This window comes from Zonotrichia leucophrys, chromosome 20, assembly GCF_028769735.1.
Source record: "Zonotrichia leucophrys gambelii isolate GWCS_2022_RI chromosome 20, RI_Zleu_2.0, whole genome shotgun sequence".
NCBI lineage: Eukaryota > Metazoa > Chordata > Aves > Passeriformes > Passerellidae > Zonotrichia > Zonotrichia leucophrys.
In genome coordinates, this window is record NC_088189.1 from 7,899,763 (window position 1) to 7,923,935 (window position 24,173).

At 58.9% G+C, this 24,173-nt stretch overlaps 4 protein-coding genes across 4 annotated transcripts; 2 read left to right on the forward strand and 2 right to left on the reverse strand.

Moving 5' to 3' along the window:
- Positions 1-124: 124 nt before the first annotated feature.
- On the reverse strand, positions 125-4,497 carry PLTP (phospholipid transfer protein). The gene is made up of 16 exons (XM_064730304.1): positions 4,370-4,497; positions 3,480-3,595; positions 3,186-3,285; positions 2,984-3,112; positions 2,692-2,847; positions 2,486-2,549; positions 2,256-2,319; positions 2,049-2,140; positions 1,739-1,915; positions 1,539-1,598; positions 1,285-1,446; positions 1,046-1,113; positions 928-970; positions 712-775; positions 550-626; positions 125-455 (listed from the first exon to the last, which is right to left on the reverse strand). The coding sequence occupies exons 2-16, from the start codon at positions 3,586-3,588 to the stop codon at positions 315-317; spliced, it is 1,506 nt and encodes a 501-aa protein (XP_064586374.1). The 5' UTR covers positions 3,589-3,595; positions 4,370-4,497; the 3' UTR covers positions 125-314.
- A 1,728-nt stretch (positions 4,498-6,225) lies between these two features.
- Positions 6,226-17,573, forward strand: PCIF1 (phosphorylated CTD interacting factor 1). The gene is made up of 17 exons (XM_064729925.1): positions 6,226-6,335; positions 6,567-6,675; positions 9,340-9,478; positions 9,659-9,783; positions 10,156-10,293; positions 10,453-10,583; positions 10,794-10,948; positions 11,169-11,316; positions 11,500-11,583; positions 12,318-12,417; positions 12,544-12,706; positions 13,823-13,995; positions 14,409-14,495; positions 14,977-15,161; positions 15,257-15,350; positions 15,558-15,733; positions 16,507-17,573. Exons 3-17 carry the CDS (start codon positions 9,355-9,357, stop codon positions 16,757-16,759), a joined length of 2,136 nt encoding a protein of 711 aa, XP_064585995.1. The 5' UTR covers positions 6,226-6,335; positions 6,567-6,675; positions 9,340-9,354; the 3' UTR covers positions 16,760-17,573.
- Positions 17,574-18,452: 879 nt separating this feature from the next.
- Positions 18,453-21,533, forward strand: LOC135456175 (E3 ubiquitin-protein ligase RNF182-like). The gene is made up of 2 exons (XM_064729889.1): positions 18,453-19,311; positions 19,775-21,533. The coding sequence occupies exons 1-2, from the start codon at positions 18,887-18,889 to the stop codon at positions 20,529-20,531; spliced, it is 1,182 nt and encodes a 393-aa protein (XP_064585959.1). The 5' UTR covers positions 18,453-18,886; the 3' UTR covers positions 20,532-21,533.
- On the reverse strand, positions 21,490-23,030 carry LOC135456483 (putative iroquois-class homeodomain protein irx-1). The gene is made up of 3 exons (XM_064730343.1): positions 23,011-23,030; positions 22,308-22,491; positions 21,490-21,979 (listed from the first exon to the last, which is right to left on the reverse strand). Exons 1-3 carry the CDS (start codon positions 23,028-23,030, stop codon positions 21,491-21,493), a joined length of 693 nt encoding a protein of 230 aa, XP_064586413.1. The 3' UTR covers position 21,490.
- Between the last annotated feature and the right edge of the window lie 1,143 nt (positions 23,031-24,173).

Here is a 24,173-nt window from a genome sequence, read left to right on the forward strand (position 1 = left end):
CTCTGGCACTGCACTGAGCTGCATTTGCTCCCAAGGACCCAAGCTGGGGACCAGCTGCCTCCTTTCCATCTCCCCACCATGTACCCCAGCATGGACATGTCCTCCAAGCAATGAGGCCATGTGGTTGGAGTCAGGTGGTTTATTAGTGTAATGAGCAGGGCTGCAGCAGGGATTCCCAGAGCACCCTCTCCACCTTGCTGCGCCCCACCAGGGCCTGGACGCCCTGACAATGTGCTGGTGGTACCAGGGAAGCTGCTTCCTACCTACAGTCTACGGGTCCAGCCCGGGATATGCCCTTGGTCCAGGGAGGAAAGCTAGAGCGAGCTGGGATCCAGGCTGGGCTCTGCAGGCTGGGAGCTGGAGTAGGCAGTGGCGGTCGGCACCGGGCGGTATTTCTCAATCACTTCCCGCAGCCCCTTGGAGAAGTGGAGATCAGCTCCCACTGTGAGGAATCCCTGCAGAGGGAAGAGGGTCAGTGCAAGGCTGGAGGTGACGGTGCCCTTCCCAGCGGGACACGGAAGCACAGGCTGTGCCCGTCCCACCACGTACCGCGTGATTGGTGACCACCTCCCTGGTGAAGTCCATGCCTTCGGGCAGTGGGATCTGCACCCCCTTCTTTGTCCTCTCTGCAGAGAGGGAGAGCTGGGATGAGGCTGAGCTCTGCTATGCCCCTGCCTACACTCCCAGTTGTGTGGGAGCAGTGATGCCTACCGTTAATGATGGGCATGATGGTCAGCTGCAGCAGGGTCTTCAGTGGGGCCTGCAGTGAGAACAGCTGTGGGAGAAGAGCTGAGGTCAGTGTAGTGGCAGAGCTGCCAGCCAGGGCAGGGAGGACCGTGAGGGGGGATCCTGAATGGACAGCCTCTCCCCAGCCCACCCCAACTGTGGCGGGGTGTAAGGGTTCCCAGGCCATCACCATGCTCTCACCGCAAGCGACTCCAGCGCTGACTGCTTGGAATAGATGCGAAACCTGCACAGAAGGAGGCAGCTGTGAGTAGGGTGTGGAGGGGACCCTCCCCACGCCCCCATGGCACCCCAGCCATACCGTCGTAGATCCAGCTGCACACGCAGCGCCTTCCCTTGCAGAAACACCTTGGCACTCAGCTTGGTTTCCTGGGGAGGGAGAGGGCTGACTCATGGCAAGCAGAGGACAACCAGGCCAGCTCATGCCACAGGTCCAGTGTCCCTCTGCTTGGTGACACCAGTGCCTTACAACACAGGATGGGGGACACTGCTCCCGTATAAACTGGGGTGACTGCACAAGAAGCCCCAGCCCCCTCTCACCATGGCCATGCTGGAGAGCTGGACAGGTGGGCGGTCCGGGGGCACCAGTGAGATGTTCAGGAAGGCAGAGACAGAAACTGAGGTCCCTGAGGGTTTGATGGTGCAGCGTGGGGGAGCAGAGACCTGCAGCACCAGCCGCAGCGGAGCATCCACAGAAGGGCTCTGGGGAAGGCAGGTGAGTTGGAGGCTAGGCACAAGGCAGGCTCTGTCCTGGGGCTCTGCCGTGCCTTCCATCCTGTCTGAGGGCTCCTTACCAGCATGAAGATGGTCCCAAAGAATGTGGCTCTCAGCAAAACCTCCAGGTCCTTGGGCACCTGTGGAGAGCACAAACCACTGCAAGCCACTGCTGCAGGTCCCAGCAAAGCTGCTCCCTGGATGGCACCTTCTTTGTTCTGTAACACAGCCCACCCCTCTCTCCTGCCTGCACACAGTCTGAGTGTCTGGTGCTCCTTACCTTCTCCCCCTGGAGCTCTATGGTCAGTACTCCTGCCTGGAAGTACGAGTGCATGGCTGAATCGAAGAAGTACTCGGAGAAGGCAACATAAACCATGCGCTCGGTCTCCTTGATCACCGGCTCCACCGCGTGGTTCTCCAGCTCCTGGTCCTCTCTCACCCGGGGGAAAAACATGCCCTGGACCAAGAGCAGGAGAGGTTCCCACAGCCATGGGGCAGCCCTACCTACTCCATGGAGCCCAACGTGCCTGCTGGCACAGCCTTTTCCACAAGGATGAGGAAGGACCAGCAAGGCAGGACCCAGCATTCACCTTGAAGTCAAGCTCAAGGGTGTCAGTGGTGATGGAAGGATCCCGTAGGAGGGAGTAGTCAATCCCAATATGCTCATCCACGTAGTTTCTCACTGCCAGGGAAGATGTGCTGGTGAGACTTAGCCTGGAGCTGCCTGGCAGCTTGATGCCCAGCCCTGTCTGCCCGACAGTGAATGGGATCCAGCCCTTTCCCAGGGCAACACACACCAGGCACTGTGTCCAGCAAAGAGTTCAGCAGCACCAGGCTGGCATGCTCCAGAGATGGGCAGATCTGTAAGGCAAGGAGCCAGGCTGAGGGGAATTACTCCCAGGACTGGATGAGGAGCTGCAGAGGCAGGACAAGGCCCAGCAGATGGGTAGGACAGAACTCTGCCCTCTCCTACACACAAAGGGCCGAGCCCTAACATCCCACAGCCCCTCTCTGTGCTCAGCTGTACCTGCTGGCTGAGGAGGTAGCGCATCCCCGTGACAATGAAGGTGCTCAGGAACTCATAGACCTTCCTGGAAAACACAAGAGTGGTTCTGCACTGCCTGTTCTCCCTGTGGCTCTGTGCCCATTCCAGCACACAGCTGGGCTGAGGAAGCACTGAAGGTGTGGGAAGGGGGTCAGGGAGCCAGACACACGCAGAGGGGTCAGGTGTACCTGAGTGTGCCAGAGAAGCCAGCATGCATTCTCGCTATGGAGGCGCTGCAGGTCATATTGGAGATCTTGAGGCGCCCAGCCTCATCCTTGGCCAGCTGCAGCACTGTGTAGATGTGGACACCATCCGCAGAGGCATTGATGGACCCAATGTCATAGCTAGAAGCCAGGAAAGCAGATGAGAGGAGCACACAGCTCCTGCCAGCTGCAGGACAGCAAGGCACCTGTGGCACCCAGCAAGCACAGCTATGGGGTGGGCTAGCACCCAGAGCAGGAGGAAGGGGACGCAGCTCACAAGAACCAGTAGAGCAGCTGCCTGCGGAAGCGTAGGCTAATGGAAGCATTGCTGATGTTGAAGACAAGGTGCTGCTGGGGTTGGAAGTTCAGGTCTGAAAAAGCCAGCTGCAGGTCTGTCACCTTGACCCTGCAGGGAGGGGACAGGAGTGGTTAGACAGACAGATGGACGTGGGAAGCCGTGGGCAGCAGGCAGCACTCACTGGCTGATGTTGTACTGGAACTGCCCCTCACTCCCATGCAGGTCTGACACGGTGATGTTCTGCAGCTCCTGCTCCACAAAGCGCAGCCCCTCCTGCTTCACTGCAGGGAAAAGGAGGCTGGGCTGGGACGTGTGGGGACATGCCCTCCTGGCAGCATCCCCCCTGACAGCCCCCACTGCTCCCCGGCCACCCCATGGTGGAGCAGTGCAGGCAGAACCCTACACAAGCACAGACCCCAGAACGGTGCCCAATGTCCCTCTTTCCCAGACTGAGACATCCTGGCCGGCCCCTTACCCAGGTCCAGCCCCTTGGAAGTAATCCGGATCTTACAGCCAGGAGGGCTGTGTGAAGCTGTGACCAGCGAGGGCAGAAAGAGAAGAAGGAGGGAGCCGCGGGCAGCCATCTCGCACCTGGAGGCAGAGAGCAGGGTCAGCAGGGACTGGCCAGGGGACATACACGGGTATCAGCACAGATAGGCCCAGGGGACACACTGGAAGGGAAGCAGCTGCTGTCCAACCTGTCCAGGGCAGGGCATAGCTCCAAGGAGCACCCCACGGGTCCACTGTTCTCCCTGAAACCCCCCAGTGCTGCCCAAGTCGCCTTTGCCCGAAACCTCTGGCCCAGCAGCCCATGAGGGGCACAGCTGCCACCCCAGGGTGCTGTGCACAAGCCCCCGCACTGGCGCTGTGGAGCCCGAGGGTCCCACATCGGGGAACACCCACTCCAGCGCTTCCCCGCCCTGAGCACACCCCGCTCCCCAGACCGCAGGAACAGGAGCCAGCTCCGTGCGTGCTGCTGCAGCGGGGAGCCCCAGCAGCTCGCAGAGGAGCGAGCCCTCGCCCGTGGGGCCGTCCCACAACCCTCACAGCCCCCCCGAGATGTGCCGCCTGCCCCTAGGCTGGTTTGAGACGGAGCTGGAGCCCGTCCATCCCGCAGCAACAGGCAGAGTTCCGTGCGAGCCTGTGGGATGGGACGGGGCTCCCCCACAGCTTCTCCCAGTTCTCTGAGAGGATGGGGACCCCCTCCCCGAGGCTGTGCGATGGGACGGGGCTCCCCCACAACGTTTTCCTCCAATTCTATGATGGGAGAGGATGGGGGATCCCCTTCCCCGGGGCCCGAAGCCACCGTCCTGCCCAGCGGCCGGGGGGTCCCACACACAATGCCGGCTCAGTTCGGGTACTTACAGCGAGGCTTGTCCTCGGCTCCCGGCGTGGGGAAGCTGAATCACGTGAAGGCAGGAGGGAGGGAGAACACCAGCAGCTCCAAGACTTTCTTTTGAGCTGGCTGAGGTTTCCCTGCCTTTATATAGCCCCCAACTGCCACTCCTTGTGGGCTCACAGCTGGGAGGAGACAGCGGGACGGACGGACGGACGGGGAGGATGCAGGTCTGTGTCCCGCCGAGCCCGGCTGGCTGCCAGCACCGGCACAGACAGCGGCTCGCCTGGCCACCTCCAGGCTGGACACGAAGCCTTTCTCTCCCCGAAAACACCGCTCCCCGCGTCCTGCACACGCAGCCACAGCCACGGATGTCTCCGGCACCCCCCGTGCAAACGGCAATGTCCGGGAGGGCCTGGGCTATTGGGGACTCCCAGTGTGTGTTATGAATCTCCTGCTAGTGCTCAGCTATCCCAGCTTCAGTGCAGACCCGGGCCAGGGGTGCTGCTGGGGGCTGGTTCATGGCCGTCTGTAACATGAACCTGAGCAGAGAAGCCTGCGGAGCCTCAGGACTGCCCGGACCCCAAGGCAGGCAGCACTGGCTCTGCAGGATGTGCCTCTGGATGGCCTTGCCCCGTGTGTTAGCGGCAGCTGGGCTGGCTCCGGGATCGCAGCACCGAGATAGGCACTGCCGGAGTGCCCCCATGAGCTCCCATGGAAAAGACGGGCAGCTCCTCAGCCCGGGGCTCTCTCCCGATAATCCTGCCTGGTCGAGCCATGCCGAGAGTCTGCCCCTGCCCTCACCACCCCCTCGGCCACTTGAGCTCCCTCGCTCCAAGGCTGGAGTTTCACTGTCCCTTCACAGAGTCCCCTCTGCCCTCAGGGGTCGGTCTGAGCCGCCCTTTGTGCCCCGGGGGGTTATCGGTGCTCTGGGCAGCGGAGCTGGGCTGCTGGAAGCCCAAAACGGGAGCCTCAGTGCTTACACAGCACTTATCCCCCCAGAACTGCAGCGCCAGCGTTAACTCATTAAACTGACCCCGCTGCTCCCGGAGCAGAGGGCAGGACTCCGGGAGATGGGAAACCCCTTGGAAAGCTGGGTAGCAGGGATATCCCAGGAGAAAAGCGCAGGAGAGCCTCGCAGTTTCCCCATCCCGTCTTCAACGAGGGCCGTGGGCCAGCACCGGCCAGCGGCGGCCCAGGGAGCTGCAGCCGAGGCAGGACGGGCGCTCTGCTAGGAGGATGTGGCAGAAGCTCCGCCGGCTGCGAGGGGTCCTGCGGCCCCCAAGGAGCCCCCAGTAACAGCCGTGTGCTCCTTCCACGTCCCGTGCCATCCTCCAGCATATGCTGTGGAGCAGCAGCCGCAGGACAAGGGAGGGACTGCCAGCTCCCGCCGGCTGTCACCGGGACCCGCGGGCCGGGGAACGGCCATGGCAATAGTGTGGGGAGGGACGTGTCAGCGCTGCGCCCGAGGGACCGCCGGGACAGGCAGCGGCTGCCAGGGCCGGCCCGGGCTGAAGCGCAGCAGGAGCAACCGCTGTGCCCGGCGGGCGGCGGAAGCCCCGCGCCCCCACATCAATGCAGCCCCCCCGGCCCAGCCGCCACCCCGCCCCGGCGCCGCCGCTCTTCAAAGGCCCTTTGGTGGCAACCGCTGCGGCCGCGCCCTGTCAGTGCCGGGAACCGCCCGCGGCGGGCGGGAGGCGGGGCCGGCCCGCACGGAGCGGCTCCACGACAGCGCGGGCAGGACCGGGACCGCTCCGCACCCACCGCGGGGCGGCGCCCGCCGCAAAGATGGCGCCGGGTGGGCGGGATAACCGCGCAGCTTTTGCGCATGCTCTACGTAATTCCCCCAAGCGCGGGCTCTGCTTCGCGCATGCGCTCCACACCCGCGGCCCCGGCGCAAGATGGCGGCGGCGGGGCGGGCGAGGCGGAGGTGGGGCGGCGGCGGTGGCGGACGCAGCGGTGCCCGGTGCCTGCAACCCCTAGCCTCACGCCCAGGTAAGCGGCGCGACCGCGTGGCCGTGGCCCGCCGTGCAGGAGGAGGTGGCGGAGACCGGCGGCGGCGCGCGGGCGGCGGAGGGGAGGCGGCGCAGGCCCGCGGCCGCCATCTTAGAGCGCGGCCGCTACTGCCGCCGCGCTCCCGCCGCCGCGCCCCCGCTGTGCCCCCGCCGCGCCTGCGCGTCGCGCGGCCCCTCCCCGCGGCGCCGTAACGGGCTCCTGTCTCCGCAGCCGCCCCCGCGGGCCAGGCGCGGGACGCCCCGCTATGAGGATGCGGCCCCGGCGCGCCAGCGGCGAGTACGGAGCGACGGCCACGCGTCCCGCCAGGCAGCCCGCCACCGTAAGTACCCGCCCGGCCGGCCGCCGCCCCGCTTAGGCCGCGCCCCCGGACCGCTCCCGGCCGGACTGCAGAGTTGTCGCCGTCGCCGCCTCCTCTCCGCACTCGCTGGGTGCCCGTGGCCTCCCGCCGGCCCCGGCCCGCCGCGCCGAGGAGCTCCGTGCCATCTTCGCCGCCGGCAGGGCAGCCCCAGGAGGTTCCCGGCCGCTTCCCCGCGCAGACACGGTGCCCCGGTGCCCGTGGTGCCCCGGGAGCGCTGCGCTGCTCAGCTCCGGGCCCGTCGGCCGGCGCTCGGAACGGGGATGGGTGCCGATGGAGGAGGCGATGGCCTGGCTCCCAGCCTCCTGGAGCGGCCGTGGTTCTGGGATGGGGGAGAGCTGCGGGGTTGTCCCGGGGGGCTGTCGCTGATCTCCTTTGTCTGCATTTGCTGTTGTCTTGTACAAAATTCTACCTCGGTGAAATGGAAACAAATACCGGTCCTGTTTGCTGTACTTCTTTACTCTGTGTCTCCTTACCCCTCGCTGTGGTCTCTGGTTGTGCTGCTGCTCTAGGTTGTAAGCTCTCTGGGCAGGGACAGCGTTGTACCGTGTTTGTGAAGCACTGTATGCATTGCCATGGTGTATAAAAACATACCGTAATCACCATAAAATGCTTCCTCTGGATCCCTGTCACTGTCTAAGTCCCAGTGTAGTTACATAAAAGTAGAGTGGCTTCTGCCAGGATTCATGTTAGTTTGACTGTTTCCTTTTCCCAGACCTTAAGGGTACTTGGATTTAATACTTGTTAACACTGATCAAGTGATAAAACTTCTTGGCTACTTCCACCATTCCAGTTTATCCATAAATGGGAGGAGGCAGAGCCAGTCACCCTATTTGACAGCTCTTTTGAGCAATGGGTGGTGAAAAACACTGGCAGGTCACTGGAGCTGGCATGTGCCATCCAAGCTGGCCAGGGCTCCGTGCCCAGTGCTGTCTGTGAATCCTGACAATCATGACTTTGGGAGCTCTGGTCCCCCCCAGTACACACCAGTTCATTCCAGGCTGTGCTCTGTGTAACGTGCAGGACACAGCAGCAGCTGCATGTGCAAGTGTAGCTTTAGTTTGAGAAGGAGGGACTAAACCTCCCTCAGAGCTTCCCTGTGCTCCTGCCTCACAGCCCTGCCATCTCCAGGGTCCCTGTACCCACGGGCTGACACGAGCCTGAGCTGCTGCCGTTGGCCCAGCTCACCTTGGCACGTGTGTGAAGTGTCTGTAAGGACACGGTGGGGTTGGAGTTCAGGAGGGAGTGTGAGATTGCACAACGCTCGCTGCTGAGGCCGTTAAAGGTCCCCTGTTGTGTCCTGCACTCTGCAGCAGGCATGAGGCGTTACCTGCTTGCTCTGGGGCAGAGACCCAAACTCCAGGTATTACAGTGTCCCACACCTTCTTTTGTGTACCCTGCCTGGAAGGATGGAAACATCTTCCAAGGTGCAGGAGGAGTTGAGTTCCTCAGTGCTGATCTCAGCCAATGCTGTGGGCTGGTGAGCTACTGGCCACTCGCTCTTGGCCACTGTTTGCTCCTGCCATTCTGTTCTGCTGACATAGCCACTGGCCTTTATGCGCAGGAAGGACAGTGAAGGCTTCAAATCCCAGTGACAACCCCCAAAAAATCAGTGTTTTTATTGGAGAGCTCCTGTACGTGGCTCCTGCTGTCAGGAGTGTGCTGCTCAGGTGAGGAGCACACTATACACAGCACTGTGCTGCTGCTGCCCTGACTGTGCTGGTGTGTGCTGTGGGGTGTCTCCAAAGCCTGAATAGAGTTAAGTGTCTGAGGTAGCTGGGAATTATGTAAAATGCCTTGTTTCCCCCCAGTTCATTGCCAATGCATTTCGGGCTGCCAGAGAAGAGCAATCTGTGGCGCTGTTTCAGAAACTTCCCCAGGGGAAGAGTGGTGACTAAGAGAGGAAAAGCCTGGCTCTTTCTCTCCAGCTGGCAACATTAAATTATGATTAAGAGGAGCTTTATTGTTCCAACAGACCTTCTTTTGCATAACTGTTGTTATGCAGATGAAAAAGCAGCAAGGGCCAAAACAGCTGGCTGAGGCCCTGCTTGTGGGACTAGGACTAGCACTAGGACGTGTCAGCCTGGGACATGCAGAGGGTAATAATCGGGAGCTCCTGACTCCCAGCCTGTGGTTTTCTGAACCACAGAAGTTGTTAGTGAACCTCCAGGGCTATTTTATATAGCAGATTTTTTTTTTTAATGAAAGCCTTTTGTTGAAATGATGTGCAGTTATGTGTGTGTGAGTTGATTCAAACTGTCTCTGAGGATAACATCGGACCTGGCCAGTGGTATTGGTGTGGCAGAAGGTGGCACATAATCACAGAGGAGGTTATGTTATTTTTTACAATCTGATGCTTCACTCTTTGGAGAGGTCTAGCTGAAAAGGGAATATTTTGAATGCTGGCCTAAAGAACACCCTCGCTAACTCCATTTAACACTGAGCATTCCTCAGAGCTTGTTGTATCCAGGATAACAAGGTGTTTTTCAGGGCTTAGGTGCAGTTTGTGTGTACTGGTTCAATCCCTGTTTTATTATCAGAATGAACTTTTATTGCTACACCTGAGTGTGCCAAGCAGATCTGGGACCTTTCCTGCTGTAACACTCGATATTACTCTGTTTTTTCCAGTGTGGTTGCTGAGAAATGGCCAATGAGAATCACAGAAGCCCTGCGGAGGAAGCGTCTCTCATGAGTCACTCACCTGGCACCTCCAACCAGAACCAGCCCAGCTCCCCCAAACCCATGCGCCTGGTACAGGACCTGCCAGGTACCCGCTCTGCCTTCGGGAGCTCTGCAGGGCCCTGGCAGTGGGGAGAGGGGTGAAACAAGGCTGCCAAGGGAGGCCAGGAAGGCTCTGTGTGTCAGAGAGTGCTGTGACAGTGCTGGGCACTGCAGGGCAGGTCTGTCGTGCGGGATGCTCCTCTCCTGACTCTCACTGTCCTCTCAGATGAGCTGGTGCAGGCTGGCTGGGAGAAGTGCTGGAGCAAGCGGGAGAACCGCCCGTACTACTTCAACCGCTTCACCAACCAGTCTCTGTGGGAAATGCCTGTGCTGGGACAGCACGATGTCATAGTAAGTGCTCACTCACCTTGGGAGTGCTGTGCCAGGACTGGGGTCTTCAGATTACAGGTGTCTTGTGTGCCTTCAAAACTCCTTGCTCAGTCCGTTGTCTGGCATGATTCTGGGGAAGTGCTTCTCTGTCAGGTGTTGCTGTTCCAGGAGTCATGCACCGCTCATCAGCGTGGGGGATTTGTGATGAGTTTTTCTCATTAAAGTATTTTGAAAAAGCATATAGATATCTGGAAGAGAATCTTTCAGCTTTGTGCAGGTGTGACTAGTGGTGTCCTTATTTCCATCCACGTGGGAGCTGGGAGCAGTGCAATGGGAGGCTGCAGTGGCAGTGGGTGAGCTTGACGTGTGCTGTTGTTGTTTGGACTCTCATAGTCAGACCCTCTGGGACTGAATGCAGCTCCCATGCCACTGGAAGGTGGGGTGGCAGATGCCTCTGTGGAGAGCAAGCAGAGGAGGAGGAGGTTCTCAGAAGAGGTTCCACCAAGTGGCAACAGTGTGAAGAAGCCCAAGGTAGGTTTGGTGCTCTGAAACAAACACGTGCAGCCTGAAACCAAGGGGAGCTCATGGGGGTCTCCCATGTGGTGTTCTGGTGTGGGACTGTTTGATTCACTGGGCTGCTTCTCTTTTGCCTGTCTCTGTGGTGCAGTAATTCATCTTTCACACACACAGGCGGATGTCCCAGGGAACCCAGCTGCTCAGCCAGTCCCCAGCTCTCCCAGTATTCCAGGAACCTCTGTTTTGAAGGCATGGTGTGTTTCACCTGAAGACAAACAGCAGGCAGCTCTTCTACGACCAACTGAGTGAGTTGTGTCCATTTGTCTTCTGTTCCTTTCTCAGTAAAGTGTTTGAGACACACAGGTTGCAAGAAACCTGAGGGATAAATCACTGCCAGGAGTTTTGATAGTTTGGTTTCCTGGCTGGTGAAACAGCCCAAGGAAGCATCTTTAAAAGTAATATTTGATAATTAGCCAGTGATCTGGTTATCCTAATGACATTTGCTTCTGCCACAGAGTATACTGGGACCTGGATATTCAGACAAATGCTGTGATTAAGCAGAGGGCACCATCAGAAGTGCTTTCTCCACACCCTGAGGTGGAGCTGCTCCGGTCCCAGCTCATTCTCAAGCTGAGGCAGCATTACCGTGAGCTCTGCCAGCAGCGAGAAGGTGAGTTTCTGTTGGGTTCCTTTGATTTCCATCTCAGTTCTAGTGTTCTGGTGATCTGACTTTTGTTTTATGCCTGTCTAGTCCCTGTGTTCTCTTTGTGATGGTTATGCTCTGTGGCATTGTTGGTTAAGTGATTAGGCAGAACTTTGTGTGATGATCCTTATCAGAGCTACTGGGCATTTCTGTATTTTATTGATTAGACCCTTCTGTGCATCTGCAGGGATTGACCCCCCAAGGGAGTCATTTAACCGCTGGATGTTGGAGAGAAAAGTGGTTGATAAAGGGACAGATCCTCTTCTCCCGAGTGACTGCGAGCCAGTAGTGTCTCCTTCCATGTTCAGAGAGATCATGAATGACATTCCCATCAGGTACTGTTCACAGACAGAGCACTTTGTTGGGATGGTTCTGGGTCAGTCTGGTCTGGTGATTTACCTGCCACAGTTCCGCTGTGATGCTCCCTTTGTTTGGATGCTGGTGAAGGAAAGCTGGGGAACTGAACCTGTTTTCCGTGCCTTTGTGAGACTCATGCATATGAATTTAACTTACCTCAGGTTATCCAGAATTAAGTTCAGAGAGGAAGCCAAGAGGCTGCTCTTCAAGTATGCTGAGGCTGCGAAACGACTGATTGAATCCAGGTGGGAGCTCTTCTCGCAGTGCTGTCACGTTCAGAAAAGACAAAAGGACTATAGGGGTTTCTCATCCTTCCTTATCCAGCACTGGGCATAATGTTATTGAGGAAGAGCAAGGTTGGGAACATACAGAAGAAAAACAGTAGTGCTGGAGCCATCTTTTGATAATTACTGTTACTGTAAAATGTAATACTGGGGAGCTGAATGTGTGTGGAGACAATGAAGTACTGAGTGTGGAATGTCTTTTGTTATTCCTGAGATAAAATCAGGAGTGCTTGAGCACTCACTGCTGTTACAGAGCAACAAACTTAGAGTGGTATTTTGCATACAAGGTAGAGTTTTTCTGACCAGTTCTGCCACAGGAGGCAGAACTGAGGAAGAGAGTTGGGGAGAGCCTTGTGGGGGAAAGGAAAAGCTTGTAAACAGGGTAGTTTTCTTGGAGTCACAAGCCCCTAGCAGTAATGGAAGATTAGAGGCAGTGTCAAAATGGACTGGTGCCATGACAGATAAAGGCTTTTTGGGCCTCTCCTGTTGCAGAGAGGACAGCAGCCAGCTACACCAAATTTTGGAGAGAATATAGCAGTCTGCAATCATGCAAATGTCTGGAAGGCCTTTCCAGAGAATGGAGGGGAGTGACAGGGATGGACAAGTGACAGTGTCCACATTCCCCAGTGAAAAGAAAACTTTGGTGGGGGGTGGAAGATCTTGCTGTGAGTTAAATTTTGCCTCTGTTTTTACAGGAGTGCTTCCCCAGACAGCAGGAAGGTGGTGAAGTGGAATGTGGAGGACACCTTCAGCTGGCTGCGACGGGACCATTCTGCCTCCAAGGAGGACTACATGGTCAGTGTACCACTGATGTGTGGCTGGGCACAGGGAGCTGGGGAGGGGACATGTGGGGACAGGTACAGGTCCTTCTGGAGAGCCAGTGGTGGCCATGTGAGAGACTCTGGTTCTCTGTTTCCACAGGACCGCCTGGAGCACTTACGCAAACAGTGTGGGCCCCACGTGTCTGCTGCAGCCAAGGACTCTGTGGAAGGCATCTGCAGTAAAATTTACTACATATCCCTGGAATACGTCAAGCGCATCCGGGAGAAGCATCTTGCCATACTCAAGGAGAACAATATCTCTGGTATGCAGCCAGCTTTGAGGAGCTATAGAGCTGCAGCACTGCAGTTAAAGGCCCCATGGTCTGGCCTGTCCCTATGCAGAGAATGTTACCTGTTGGTAGGGCAGCTCTGTCTCCAAATGTTAGAAAGTCTGTGTTTCAAAGTAAGAAACAGCCAGTCCAACATAGGCCTCAGCTTTCAGTCACAGTGTCTGTGCAGTAACAGACTGTCTTCCACCAGGTGCTGTGACCAGCTATAACATCAGATACTACAAATATGTGATTTGCCAGGATGAAGTGGCTTGTTAGGAGCAGGTCACACTGAGCAGGGCATTTGTTCATTTCACCGGACCATGCTTTTTTGCTTTGCTGCTTCATGAATTCCTGGGGACAGCTGACACCCCCTTAGTAATGCTGAGTGTTCTCTCTTTATTCTCATTTGCCACGTTTCTTGTGTTTTGAGCACCCCTCTGCCTCCCAGCTTGTCACTGTGCACCCTTTCTTGGCAGAGTTTGTGTTCCTTGATCTTTCCTCTGTTCTTTCTTCCATTCGTGTCTGTACATCTCTCTAGTCAGCTTTTCCTTCCTCCATGGGATCTGCTCCTTTCATTGCCACTGTCTGCAGTCCTTTTCCCTTTTGGGTCCTGGCTCTCCTCAGGCTCCCTTCAGGTCCCAATGCCTGCCTCTTGTCATTGTTTTTGATGCTTATCTTCCAACCCCATTAAGTCAAGAGATTCCTTCCAGCTGATTAATGAGCTCTCCCTGAAGCTGAGGCAGTGGATAACCACCACAAGGTGCAGGGAGATTCCTTTGCCTCCTGCATTTGGCCGCCTGTGAATTTTTATTGTGCTCTGGATGGGTTTGCGGCAAACTGAAATAAGAAACAGTAGCTAAAAAAAGAGGGCTTTGTTTGTTTGGAACATGCCTCAGGACACTGGGGTGTGCTGTCTGCATTGAGGAATCAGCTTTAAACCTAGGTGGGTGCCTACAACATCTGTAAGGGACCACCATGGTGGTTTTTTGGGAGGACCACCCTATTCTTCAGCCCTTTTTGCTTTGCTGTGTCTTTTGAGGTGGACTGAAGATTGGTCCTGAATACCCTTGGCTTCTCACAGGCTGCCTTTCTGTTCATTCTCCATAGCTGAGGTGGAAGCTCCTGAGGTGCAGGACAGGCTGGTGTACTGCTACCCCGTGAGACTGGCCATCCCCTCCCCACCACTGCCCAGCGTGGAGATGCACATGGAGAACAACGTGGCCTGTGTGCGCTACAAGGGAGAGATGGTCAAAGTGAGCCGCAACTACTTCAGCAAGCTGGTAAGGGCTGGGCACTGCTCTGCTGCCCCTGGGCACAGCTGGGCAGAGGCTGACCCTGCAGGGCTGTCACACACTGCCATGGCCATGAGGATAGCTACTCTCACCTTAGCTGGGGTCAGGCTCTGCTGGGAGTATTTCCCAGGTGTTGGGTGTGTACTCTGAATAAATGTTGTGCTGCCAGAACATTGTACTCAAACCAAGGCAGCCCTTGCTGAGAGACACGTGCTGCTGTGGTGGTTCATTCATTTTGTGTTAGCGACAAGCTGGTGGCTCATGCAGTGACAGCAGATGTGCTGACAACTCCCTGCAGAGCCCACCTGCTCCTCAGCCTCCCTTTCCCTGTCACAATGTGTGTGTATCACCATAGCTTGGCTGTTGCCAGTGTCTTCAATGGGCTGGGCTTTCTCTTCCAGTGGCTTCTTTATCGGTACAGCTGCATCGACGACTCAGGCTTTGAAAAGTTCCTGCCCAGGGTTTGGTGCCTTCTCCGTCGATACCAGGTACGATCTCACCACAGCTGTACATCAGAAAGCCTTGGCAGCACTGGGGACTTGTCTGGGAAAGGGTCACAGCTTTGGGAACCTGGAGCAACATGGGGTTTAAACTGGGTCTGTAGTCTCCTCATGCTGTGCTGAGGTAGGACTGTATATTCGGGAGCAGTTGTGGTCGTGACACAAGACCTCAGTGTGGGTAAAGATCTTTGTGAGGGAAACCTTCAGTAGCTCTTGACTCTGAGGCAGCTGAAGGGTCACTTGGGTACAAGAGAAAACTGATGGTTTTGTGGGGTCAGAGTTGGATAAAATCTCTAAAGAGCATTCTTGGGTACATGCAGGGACCTACACGAATTTGAGAAAGGATGAGGGGGCCCTGCATACCTAGAGGAGTGGGTGCATGGACATGTGGCCCTGGGTCCATGGTCAGTGAAGGGAACAGCAGGAACAGCGAGTGCTGGCACGGCTCACCAGGGTTTGCTCTCCTCAGATGATGTTCGGTGTGGGGCTGTATGAAGGGACTGGTCTGCAAGGGGCACTTCCTGTGCACATCTTTGAAGCCCTCCACAAGCTCTTTGGAGTGAGTTTTGAATGCTTTGCCTCGCCCCTGAATTGCTATTTTAAACAGTACTGTTCAGCCTTCTTGGACACAGACGGGTATTTTGGATCCAGGGGGTGAGTATTGCGTTCCCTTGCTCTGCGTGGGTGTGGGTGCATGCCCATGAGATGACTCAGGATGAGCTGATGGGGATCTTTGCTTCTTTCTCCAGCCCGTGCCTGGATTTCTTCCCTATAAGTGGTTCTTTTGAGGCAAATCCTCCGTTCTGTGAGGAGCTGATGGATGCCATGGTCTCTCACTTTGAGGTATGTGTGCTCACAGTGGGGTTGTTTGGGATGGAGCTGTGCTGTCCATCCTCTGCTCCCCACCACTCCTGCGCCCTGAGGGCATGGACAGAGGACAGTGTCAGCTGGGCGCTGCTCTTAAATCAGAAGCATTTCCTTTTTGTAGGACTGATTAAACACGTCATTGCTCAGTCAGTGCTGAGATTGTTCCTTTTCTTGTTGCACTAGAAACTGCTGGAGAGCTCCAGCGAGCCGCTCTCCTTCATTGTCTTCATCCCTGAGTGGCGGGACCCCCCCACGCCAGCCCTGACGCGCATGGAGCAGAGCAAGTTCAAGCGACACCAGCTCATCCTGCCGGCCTTCGATCACGAGTACCGCAGCGGGTCCCAGCACGTCTGCAAAAAGTAGGCTTTGTTCTCAGATCCTTTGGGAACACAGCTCTGAAGCTGTGTGACAGAAATATCCTCTCCCAGGCTGAAATCAGTGGGAAGCAGGGAGCAGGCAAGGACAAGCGCAGCGCATCATCACTTTGGGTGTTTAGGATGGGCAGACAGCATGGTGAATTCAATGTCTGTTTAATGACTGCTAAGTTTAGCTTGTGAGAGGTGTGTGCCTCGGGCACGGGTCCAGCTGGAACAGGTCACACCTGTGGCTCTGATCTGTGCTTCTGCCAGCCCTCAGGCCTGGTAGCTGCTTGTGCTGCAGCAGCTGGATGTCACTGGGAGAGCAGAGGCAAGGGCCAGTCAGTGGGGGTTTGGTCCCCAGTGGGGCAGGCTGGTCTCTGCTTTGCTGCTGAGGCAACAAGTGTGAGCAGCAGCTTGTTTAAGCAACAGGTGCCAGAACACTGAATTTCTTACCTGCTTAGGACTGATGCCTCACTGTGCTGATTCCCCTCTGCAGGGACAGAAAGGTTCCAGCGCATGTGTGTGCTGGTAGGCAGCAATGGGACTCTGCACCATCAGTGTTTCTTCCCTCTGGAAGCTTAGGAGCCTCTACTGCACTCAGAACTCTCCAAGGCTGCACTGTGCCTCCCTTCTGCTCAGAATAATAAGAGAAATGATGGGACAAATACGGGACAAATACTTGTCCTAGTGAAGGCAGGAAGAGGAGGAGCAGGTGTGGAGGGTTTTGGGCGGGGGCCAGGGGAGGTGCTGATGCCTGTGCTCTTCCCTTGCAGGGAGGAGATGTACTACAAGGCTGTGCACAACACAGCCGTCCTCTTCCTGCAGAACAGCGCCGGCTTTGCCAAGTGGGAGCCCACGCCGGAGCGGCTGCAGGAGCTCGTTGCAGCCTACAAGCATTCGGGCCGAACCCTCAGCTCCTCGTCTTCCTCCTCCTCGTCCTCATCCTCCTCCTCCTCCTCCACAGCGGACAAAGAGCGGGAGCTGGGCCGAGAGCAGAGCAGCAGCCGAGAGACTAATCCCAACTAAGGCAGAGGTGCGAGGCAGCAGGGGAGGTGCCGGTGGCCCCGGGGGAGGCTGGCCGGGGCAGCAGAGACTGCTGGCTGCGCAGCACGGCCCGGGACTCCTGCGCAGCGGCTCCACGGCACCCGCTCTCTGCGAACTGCACGCCAGCCCCCAGGAGCCGGGAGCGTCCGGCGGCCGGTGGGAGAGGAGGCTCAGCCACGGCCCTCAGCAGGGCGAGGGAGCCCAGCGTGGCGCGGCAGGAGGAGCCGGCAGCTCCGCGACGCCGGAGCGCCGAGGGAAGGGACGGCCAGAGCTGGGACGCGCGCGTGGGCAGGCAGAAGGACGGTGGAACAGATGGAGGGACGGATGGCAAGCGCGAGTGCTGGGCGCTGAGCGCCGCGGCCGGAGGGGCCCTGGCAGGAGAGGGACGGGCAGAGCCCGGGGGCTCCTGCGGCCGGACTGGCCCCAGCACGGCTCCGTGTCCATAGTGTAAATAGTTCTGTCTGTGGCGCCCACGCTCCTCGTGGGGCTGCTCCCATCGCATCTGTGTTTCTTTCTCATGTGTGAGTCCTGTGTTCGCTGACATTGTGTCCTGGAGACGGGAGGAGCAGAGGAGAAGAGTTTATTTGGTGTGTAAAGATGTCTTTGCAGCTGTTTTTGTAGTCATTGTGGTTTTTATGCGAAGCCTCCGGGCTTTATTTAACCTCCTTGGGTTTTGTTTTGTAAGGATTAATTTAACACCGCTAACCATTTTATTACTTTTATCAAGAAGAGCAAAATCTATTTTTGATTTCTGTTTCCTAGTTCTTAGGAACATTAAAACCAGCATACAGCTCTGCTTGTGTCCATGACTTGCCTTCTTTGGTGTTTGGGGTCTGTGCTCACCCCTGTCTGGTCTCTGCCTGGGTGGAAAGTAGAAAAATGTTGGGGTTTGGTTTTTCAGAATTGTCTGGCATCTGCCCTGTTCCAGGCAGCCCTGCCCTCCTGGCGAGTTTTGTTTCCTAATGACCAGTGTGAGTCCCTGAAGCAGCCTGACTGCCCCACTGCTCCAGTGAGGTTTTGGTGCCTTCCTTCCCATTGCAGAAGTGCAGGGAAGTACACTCAGACTCCAAGTGCCTTTGGACTCATTGGGGCAGGCGCACAGCCAACCTCTCCTGTGGGGTGCCACAACACTGCTGGTGCTGCACTGGTGTCATTGCCACAGCACTGCTGGTGTCAGTGCCACAGCAGTGACAGTGTCACCCCAACGTGGGCAGGAATTGCCCAGCACCCGATGCTGCCCACTCCCAGAGGCTTCAAAGCTCTCCAGAGATGCTTTTGATTGTGGCAAGGAGATCACTGATGTCCTTTAAGCCAGGGCAGTTGGGAATGTCAGCTGTGAATATCAAAGTTCGTAAAGCCTTTTTCCCCCCTTTAATCATTGTTTTTGACCCAATACCACCTGCTCCTGAGGCACAGGTGAGCAGAGATGTGCTGATGCTGGGAGTGTCCCTAACCCTCCCCTTGGCCAGTCAGTGCACACTGAGCCCTTTGCCTGCTCCCTCAGGTGAGGGAGGTTACCTGCTTGAGTACCCAGTGGCTGTGGTCTCACAGGGATGTGTAGGTGACATCAGTGACCAGAAGCCTGGTGGTGTGGGCTGCTTCTTGAGTCTCCTTTATCCTGACAGAGCAAGAGATGGTCGATGGAGCACATCAGGTTGGCACTGGGAGCATTTCAAGGGCAGATAACCAGGACTAGGTCAATCTGTGAGGGGCTGTGGTGTGAGGGGCAGCTGTGGAAGGGTTGGGAGCAGTGGGTGGTACAGGCAGGACTGGGGGGAATGAGGCACACCAGGAGCTGAAGCCCTCACATAAAAGCTCCGTCAGGCTGTACTAAACCTGGATAATTTGGACAAAAAGGCCCTCACTCCCATTGTCCCTGTGGTGGGCAATGCTGCCACTCTTCTGTCGGGAGGGAAGGAGGGGATCCCTGAGTGCTTCTGCCCCCCAGGGCTCCTGGAAACGCCCTGTAAGGGCAGCAGCTGGGGGAGGATTTGACTGGGCTTGGGAAGCACAGCCTGCAGTGTAGGACCTGCAGGGGGCTTGGCTGTGCCCAGCCTGAACCTGTCAAGTGCAGTGTCCCCCGAGTGCCCCCGACTCGATTCCCCGGGGATGCTGAACCCCAAGCGCCGCTACCGCAGGCCCCACGCCGGGAAGGCGCATCCCAGGGCTGACCGTGAGCGGGGAACCCCGGAGTACCGGGAGCCGCACCGATCCCGCACCAAACCCCGCACCCGCCCTGCGCCTGCCCCTCAGCAGCCGGCAGAGCCCGGTTCTGCACGATGGGGCTCCGCAGGGCCCCGGCACGGCTCGTCCGAGCTCCCCCTCCGTTCCCCGCTCCCCGTTACCGGGCCAACGCCGCGGCGCTGCCGGCGGCCCCTGCGCCGTGCTCGCCCCCGCAGCGCGGCGGGCAGCGCCCCGCGCCTCCCCCCATGGGGCTGCCGGGCCCGAGCCCGCTGCCGCCGAGCCCACCGGAGCCGCCGAGCCCGCCGGCGGCGGGGACCGAGCCGCCGCTGTGTCCCCGCCGGGAGCCGCAGGTACGGGAGAGGATGCGGTGCGGGCCGGGAGCGGGGGCGGGCAGTACGGACCGAGAGCGGCTCGCCCGGGGAGCGGGTGCGGGGTGCGGGGTCCCCGCCGCCGGCAGAGCCGCTCTTCGGAGCCATCCTGGGGCCCCAGCGAACCCACACGCACCGTGAGGGCCGGAGATGTGTCCGGGGGCTGCCCTTCCGCTGGCGCCGGCCCCTGGGAGAGATTTTTTTCCCGCAAGGCAGGGGCGGGATGACGGCGAGTTCCAGCGCCGGTGGCACCGGGCGGGGGTTGCAGTCGGGGTCGGGGACGGGGCTGTCGTTCTGCTCTCGCTGCCCCGCTCGCCCACCGAGCCCCGGCTCTGACCGGGACAATGGCCATGGCATGCGGCGGAGCTGGGACCCCACGCGTGGGAGGCAGCGGGCCCGGGGCCTGCGCTCAGCCCTGGCTGACAGCGGTGCCCCCTCCCTGCAGCCCGGACAGCCCCCCGCAGCCCCCGAGGAGCATGGCCCAGCCGGAGAGCAAGCTGGTGTCCCCGCCGGTGGCACCCTCGTCCCCCGAGCTGGAGTGCCACATCTGCTACAGCCGCTTCGACGCCCGAGCCCGCAGGCCCAAGCTGCTCCGCTGTGGCCATCGCCTCTGTGCCCGCTGCCTGCGCAGGATTGTTCCCCCGGGGGACGCTTCTACCCCCCAGCTCCGCTGTCCCTTCTGCCGCCAGCACAGCCCGGTGCCGGGCGGGGACGTGCAGCAGCTGCAGGATGATGGGGAGGCACTGGCACTGCTGACAGGCCGTGAACGGGCCAAGAAACGGGGGCCACCCCTATCTCCTGAGGTACTCCTTTGCCCCAGCGTGCTGGAGCCCACGTCCAGCCCCGACTGCCTGGTTGTCACCATCCTGGAGGTGCCAGAGGACGTAACCCCACCAGAGAGCCTGGGCAGGCTGGAGGTGGTGCGGCTGTACCGCCCCACGAGCCTGGGTGCCCTGCCCTGCCACGGCCCTGGGCAGAAGTGGCGCTCCTGGGGGTGGCAAGCCGTCCCCCGCTTCATTCTGGGCGTCCTCTGCCTCCTCTACTTCAGCTCCCTGCCCTTCGGCATCTACCTCCTGCTCATCGAGCACCACAGCCTGGGCATCATCCTGGTCAGTCTTGTGCCCTCCACCCTCCTTCTCTGCATTGTCTACAGCCTCTGCCAGTGCCTGTGCCTGGAGGTCTTTGGGTTCCCCCACTCCTGACCCTGCACAGCCAACCCCTGTGCCTGAGCCAGGCAGGATCTGGGTTCCTTGGGGCATTGTCCCTGGAGGTACACATGTCCTCTGACCCACAGCATGCTGCGCCTGGACCATGGGGAGAAGCCCAGTGCCTGGTGCCTTCCCACACAGAACAGCACTGTCTTTTCCATGTGGGTGCTCAGACTGGCTGGAATGGCTGCAGGAGCTCATCGCAGCCTACAAGCATTTGGGCCAGACCTCAGCTCTTGTTGTTCTCCTGCGCAACAGACAAAGAGCAGGAGCCAGGACTGATCCCAGCTGAGGAAACACCGCGGCTGGAGGGGCCCCGGCAGGAGAGGGACGGGCAGAGCCCGGGGGCTCCTGGCTGGTCCCAGCACGGCTCCGTGTCCATGGTGTAAATAGTTCTGTCTGTGGCACCCACGCTCCTCGTGGGGCTGCTCCCATCGCATCTGTGTCTCTTTCTCATGTGTCAATCTCGTGTTCGCTGACATTGTGTCCCAGAGGGGAGGAGTGGAGGAGTTTCTTTGGTGTGTAAAGATGTCTTTGCAGCTATTCTGTAGTCATTGTGGGTTTTTTTTCTTTGCACAGCCTCCAGTCTCTATTTAACCTCCTTGGGTTTTGTTTTGTAAGGATTAATTTAATACTGCTAACCATTTTATTACTTTTATTAAGAAGAATGAAGTCTATTTTTAATCTCTGCCTTGGACCTGCCCTGCTCCACAGGGGCTGCTGTCTGGAGTACTGGCAGGAAAGTAACCCTACCATCTTTGCTGGAACCCCTGCATCCCCACCAGCATCCCCACTGCACACAGGCAACACCAGGACACCAGGACAGATCACATTTATTACTGATTTTTGTCCCTCCCACCCACATCTCCCACTCTCCTTGTTGAGGCAGCTGCTGGATCCCATGGCTGTCTTTCCTGTCATGCCCTCGGGGACAGGACGTGACTGTCCCAGTCCTATACCTGCTCCAGCACCACTGGCACCACCGGGGGACACTCGCTGTTGCTGGGTGAAGATTCCAGCATCTCTGCCACACTCCAGATCTTGGGTTTCTGGGGCTGCTTGTCCTGCCCAGGGCCTGTCATCACCTCGGAGCTGCCCCCACACCCATCCTGCACAGGGCTGGAACTGGGAATGGGGGCAGCACTTGATGGGACCCCCTCTCCCTCGCTGTCCTCGCCATCTGAGGCGCTCTGTGTGGCCCAGCTCGCCTTTTTCTCCTTCTTGAGGCGCCGGCGGGCATTGGCGAACCAGGTGGAGACCTGGGTGAGGCTCATCCGGCTGACCACAGCCAGCATCACCTTCTCCCCCTTGCTGGGGTAGGGGTTCCTGGGGTGCCGTGCCAGCCAAGCCTTCAGGGCCCCGGTGCTCTCCCGCGTCGCCGCCGCCTTCGCCCGCCCCGGCTCTGTGGGCAGCCCCAGGGGCACCTCAAAGGGTGCTGAGACCTGGAGGGGCACAGGGGTGTCAGGGTGGGACAGGGGGGCCGGAGGAGAGGGGCTGTGGGATGTCAGGGCTCGGCCCTTTGTGTGTGGGAGAGGGCAGAGCTGTATCCTGCCCGTATCCTGCTGTATCCCCCGTTTTCCTCTCCCATGTGCACCCAAAGTGCCAAGTGCAGGACGGTGTGTGGGTAGGGGCAAGGAAATGCCAGGGAGGAGCAGGGTCCCCGGGACAGCAGGGCCCCAGCCCCGATTCCAACCACCCCACACAGTCCCATCCTGATCCCAGATAGCCCCGCATCCCAGGATAGCCCCGGAGCTGCAGCGCGGCACTTACCAGGGGCGTCACGAGGCTGAGAGGGGGTGGCAGGAGGCTGTACCCGGCCAAAACGGGACAGGGGCAGGAGTAGGGGTAGGGGCAGGGCAGCAGGGCTTGGGGTGGCCCCCGCAGGGTCCCCCAAGGCCCCCCGCAGCCCCCCAGCTCTTGTGCTGGGCTCCTCTCGCCCCGAGGTGCTGCCATACTGCAGAAGAGGAGCCGGGGAGCTGCTCCCGGGTCTTTTATAGCTGCTGGGGTCTGCAGTGACTGACAGCTGATTAGGGGGTATTAGCACCCACGAGAGCAGCAGCAGGATCTGGGGCACCTGGTACCCCCCCTTCCCAGCTACTGTTGGGCAGGGACTTGCAGGGACCGTCCTTGCCTGCCTGCCACCAGCCAGAGCCCTGGTCCCTCCCAGCCCCCCAGCTCAGCACAGCCCACACAGCTCCCAGGGATGGGGTACAGTGGCACCCCAGGGCTGGCACATGGGGCCCACCGAGGGCCCCAAGGACACCCAGAGCCACAAACACACAACCCAGCTGGGGCTTTACTGCAGTGCTGAGCTGTGTCCCACCCTGACTTGGGGCTGTGGGTGGCAGAGCCCCCTGTGCTGTGGAAGGGTGGGTTGGAGGGCCAGGGGCTGGTGGAAGAATTATAGCCTGGTGGAGAACAGCAACCCATGCTGCCCCATCCTGCTTGTCCTCTGGCTTGGCCAGGTCCTCACCCAAGCCCCAGCACTGCCATGCCTGCCACTGGATTCCCAGCAGCAGTGACAAAGGGGAAGGGTCCCACAGCCCGCCCATGGACAGTGGGGACCCCTGCAAGGCACTGGGGGGTTCCTGTGGTTGGCACAGCAGGACAGTGGTGGGCAGCTGTGTGTGGGGCCCCGAAAGCCCACGACCCCCTGAGCCACCTGCTCCTGCCACCACGCCTCCCCACTAAGGCTGGGATTATCCCACAGGTTGTATCCGTCATTAAATACCGACTAATAACGCTCTCAGGATATTAAATATGTAACAAACCCGCTTAGCGCTGGCCAGGACAGGAAGGCGAAGGTCACCGGTGCTAATGAGCCCGGCCACATCCCTGCATCCCTGCAGGCCCTGGTGACAGCACAAGGTCCCAGGGTGAGGTGCCACCACTCAGAGGTCCCATGCCCCTGCACTACCCCATGGCCAGAGCCTGAGCAGCACTGGGGCTCCCAGCATAGAGCAGCCAGAGCTCAGGTCTCATCCATCCCACAGAGGGATGATGGTGTGCTCTGGGCAGCCACAGGTGTGGAAGCCTCAAGCCAGCCAGGACACTGGTGCTGCTGGCTGGACCAGCCCTGGCCATGGCCCTGCAGTGGCCCCATAACCTTGTCCCCACGGGACTCGTCCAGCCCTAATCAGCACCGTGGATCTGCTTGATTAGATAATGGGGCTGTAATCTAGGAAAGCGCCTGCGGATTGCGGCAGCACCCTGACCCTGCTCGGCACAGCTGGAGAGGGAGGGCCATGGCCGCCGGCACAGCAGGCAGACACAGCTGGAGCCGAGCGAGGCACAGCCCTGCAGGCACAGCCACAAACTGTACACAGGCAAGGCTGGTGTGAGGGACAGAGCCACAGCTGGGACAGCCCCATCAGCCGCAGCCACCTCGGGGAGGTGTGGGGCCACCCACTGCTCACTGCCCTGCGGGTCCAACCCGAAGCAGGTAAATCAGCCGAGGGTTAGCGATGGTCCCAAGGAAGAAGCTGGGAATGCAGCCATGCTGTGGCAGTTTTGCGGCCCCGGTGCCACCACTGGGCTCTCCCTGCATGAGGGCAGGGAGAGCCCAGCAAAGATCACCCCACCCCGAGGGGCTCAGGCTTCACAGAGGCTCTCACCGGGCCAGGGTGGTTCCCGGCC